Source organism: Panicum virgatum, chromosome 7K (genome assembly GCF_016808335.1).
Source record: "Panicum virgatum strain AP13 chromosome 7K, P.virgatum_v5, whole genome shotgun sequence".
Taxonomy (NCBI): domain Eukaryota; kingdom Viridiplantae; phylum Streptophyta; class Magnoliopsida; order Poales; family Poaceae; genus Panicum; species Panicum virgatum.
In genome coordinates, this window is record NC_053142.1 from 41,606,183 (window position 1) to 41,609,933 (window position 3,751).

A 3,751-nucleotide genomic window follows, 5' to 3' on the forward strand; every position below is an offset into this window, starting at 1 on the left:
CTTGCTCCGCCGCACGCGGCCGCCCAAGGCCCACCGCCGCTCGCCACGCTCGCTCCGCCACGCGTGGCCGTCCAAGACCCGCCGCTGCTCATGCAGGCCGCCCGCCACACCCGCTCCGGAGACGCGCGTGGGGGCGGCGCGCCTCGCCGCGCGTCCGCGTTCGGCCCGCGCCGGAGACGCGCGTGGGGGAGACGCGCCTGCGCCTCGCCGCGCGTCCGCGTTTGGCGCGCTTGGTGGAGGACGCGCCCCGGAGACGGGCTTGGGCGGCGGACGACGGGGAGCTCCGAGCGACGGTCCGCCGACAGCCGCCTCCAAGCTCGGCCGGCGTGGTGCCATGCCGGGCGCCCCTCGTCCTCCTCTGCTCCGGTCCCGCGGTCGCACTCCTCCACGGATCGCGAGCGCCGCGGCCAGGAGCGCACCCGCAGGAGCGCCGCCCCCTTGTGCAACCTCAACCCCGACCAGGAGCTCCCCGCGGCCGAGGACGAGCAGCCCCGGCGAGGTGGCCGCGGAGCAGGAGGCCACGGATCAGGTGGCCGTCGACGTGGCCGGCGAGGGCGCCGAGGACGAGGAGGAGACGAGGAGGGAGGAGGCGATGGAGCTGGAGTAGATCGGGAGCCAGCGCCGCGCGGTGCGGGCGCGGTCGAGGCGGCCGCCGCCGCTCGTCCCGTGGTCGCACTCCACGGGCCACTCCCTCGCGATGCGCCTCGACGGCGACCTCGAGCGGTTCACGCTGCGGCTTCCAGAGCACATGCGCAGGGAGATGGTTGCCGCGGGCGAGGAGAGCCGGTTCACGCAACGCGCGCGACGCGGCAGCGACGGCGGACAGCGACGCTAGCGGAGCAGAGTAGGTGGGGTCGAGCCCGCATGCGCATGGCGGAGAGGAAGAGGCGGCGAGCCTCGCCGACGGCGGCGCGCGCGGAGAGAGGCGGCAGAAGCCCCGTCCTCCAGCGCTCTCCTCCGCCGGAGTTCCCCGGATCCCTCTCCTCCGCTCCCCTCCCATCGGCGGCGCATCGAGCAACGGGAGTTTGCATTTGAGGAGAGAGGGTGTGTATATTTGCATCTTCTCTCCAACGAAGGCAGTTTGCGTCGCGTGTTGCCTCCGCTGTTGGAGAGGGTGCCGCGAGCGCACAGTGCGGACGAGAGATGCATTTTGCTTTTGCCTTCACCGATGCCTCGCCTGTTGGACTCAGTCTTATCATGAGCATTTAGGGTTTATTGAACAGGCCTCTAGCTGATTTGGTTAGATAGCTCTAGTAGAATGGTTCGGAGGATTTTCTCAGCCGGGAGGCCCAAGGCACTTCCTCTTAATAAAAGACGGCGGGACCGTCATACCCCTCAGTCGAGTTTTGTGTTGATTTCGGAAACACCCAAACTTAACACATAATAAAATAATCACAGACAGCATGCGGCTAAAATGTCACTCCAACTTATTTTGATGGATAAAGTGGATGTGCCATGTAACTAATTAATTTTAGCATATCTGAACGCTAAAGAAAAATAGAAGCCATACGTATATATATTTGTTCAGTTCAAAAAGCCTCCATATTCACATAATGTAGCGATATAGTGCTGTACTGGATGTTGAACAAATCATCACAACCTTTCAAAAAAAAGACATCATCACAGCATGGAGAATCTGAAAGGGTCGTCAAATATCAAAACCAACAGAATGCCACTTCCAATTGCAGATGTCACATCTTTGAAACCACGGATGTATAGTAAACTTGACGGCCCAACTAGCTAGAGGCGTACACGTTCACTCCCCACCTCGACGTGACTAATCCAGCACTAAGGTGAGCTCAAGATTAATGGCGAGACATGACGGCAAGACGCAAAGACTAGGGTGAGTCTCCAGTCTCCACTAAAAAGGTGGTCAAAGAAATTCACCTGGAGGAAACCCCTAAGCTCGCGGTCTCTTTTACTCTTCCATTATTGGTCCCTCCTCGCTGCCTGCCTCCACGGCTCCGCCAGTCCGCCTCCCTATAAAGCGTAGAACCACCACCCAAATTTTGTTCTCAGATCTCAGATCCAGAGTAGCCAGCTGAGAACCTGAGAGAGTTTGAGTTCTCGTGTCATCTCTCTCCTTGCTGCGTAGTGTGTACTGTGTACAGTTCCACAGCTCCATCAAGAGAAGAACATGTACTTCGCCGGAGACTCCGACGGCTTCGCCCTCGACTTCATCGGCGAGCACCTGCTTGACGGTGGTTGCGGCGGCGTCCCGGTGGGCAGCACCAGAGTTCCAGACGACGTCACCTTCCCCATGCTGCAACCCCAACCCGAGTTCCAGTCCATGCCGTCGTTCTTGCCGCCGCTGCGGCAGCAAGGGTATGCACACCTGACGCACGAGCGCGAGGGCGCTGCCCTTGCTGCCGCTGCGATGGCGTCCCCCGTGATGATTAAGTTTGGGAGCGAGCCGTCGTCCCCCGTGAGGCCGGCGCTGATCATCACCGTGCCGCCGAGCTCGTACGCGTGGACGGCGGAGTCCGTCACCGCGCCCATGCCGGCGGCCGCCGCCTCCGCTGACGACGACTTCCGCAAGTACCGCGGCGTGCGGCAGCGGCCCTGGGGCAAGTACGCGGTGGAGATCCGCGACCCGAAGCGCCGGGGCTCGCGCGTGTGGCTCGGCACGTACGACACGCCCGTCGAGGCCGCGCGCGCCTACGACCGCGCCGCGTTCCGGATGCGCGGCGCCAAGGCCATCCTCAACTTCCCCAACGAGGTGGGCACCCGCGGCGCCGACCTGTGGGCGCCACCGCCGCAGCCTCCGGCTGCGACGCAGGCCGCCCCGGCGAACAAACGGAAGCGGCCGCAGGAGGAACGCGACGTCGAGGTGCTCGCGGTGATCAACAAGGCGGTGAAGATCGAGATGCCGTCGTCGTCGTCGTCCACCTCGCCGTCACCGGCCATGTCGGCGCGCGAGACCACAGCGAGCGCGTCCTCGACGGTGACGTCGACAACGACGGAGGCAGCGGGCGCAGGGGCCGATTGGCTCCCCGTGAAGCCGTCCAGCGGGAGCTGGGATCAGTACTGGGAGGCGTTGCTCGGCGGAATGCCGCCGCTGTCGCCGCACCCGGCGATGGGGTTTCCGCAGCTCACCGTTAATTGAGATGCTAAGACCGTCAAGAGATGACTAGAGGTGATTGGATTAGGAAAGGGTCGGACCTACAATTCTTTTGCATTGCCAAGGAAATTGGTTAATTTCCTTCAAATCCAAGAGGATTATTGGGCCTAATAATCCTCCCGCGCCTAAACAAAAGCCAACCGGCGTGATAAAATAATTGACAAGGAGCAGACACATGGCGTAGTAAATAGTATTTGATTTTATGAAAAAACTGGTATACAGAGGTACGTGTAGATCGTTCGATGCTTGTGTAAAAAATAAGCATCAGGATGTGGCGTTCGAGATGACCTACGTACCAGTGTCCTACTTGATTCAAGTTCAATTTATTTATGAGCTCATGTAAGAAAATGATTTATTGTTGTCTATTCTGTTATCGTTTATTTGTATAATGTTTCGTCCCTTGTGATCTATGAAAGCCTAGACATAAGTGTTGACAGTGAAATTTGGCACCTGCTGAGGTCGACCGGTCTGTACAGTCCGAGTAGAATTATGGTTTTTGTAAAGAGTCCTCATGTAATCCTACTCGTGAAGGGGTACGTCTTCTCCGGCCTATAAATATAAAAGCTAAGGCCGATTGAGGTAAATCTCAATCGATTCACACATTTATCTTTTACCTTTTACCTCTAAACC

The 3,751-nt window shown here is 59.3% G+C and overlaps 1 protein-coding gene across 1 annotated transcript; it reads left to right on the forward strand.

Moving 5' to 3' along the window:
- The first annotated feature begins 1,976 nt into the window (after positions 1-1,976).
- Positions 1,977-3,507, forward strand: LOC120642668 (ethylene-responsive transcription factor 6-like). The gene has a single exon (XM_039919234.1). The coding sequence runs from the start codon at positions 2,138-2,140 to the stop codon at positions 3,104-3,106; it is 969 nt and encodes a 322-aa protein (XP_039775168.1). The 5' UTR covers positions 1,977-2,137; the 3' UTR covers positions 3,107-3,507.
- The last annotated feature ends 244 nt before the right edge of the window (positions 3,508-3,751 follow it).

Excerpts from the sequence above, each read along its gene's own strand:
- LOC120642668 (XM_039919234.1), top strand. The coding sequence starts at position 2,138 with ATGTACTTCGCCGGAGACTCCGACGGCTTCGCCCTCGACTTCATCGGC.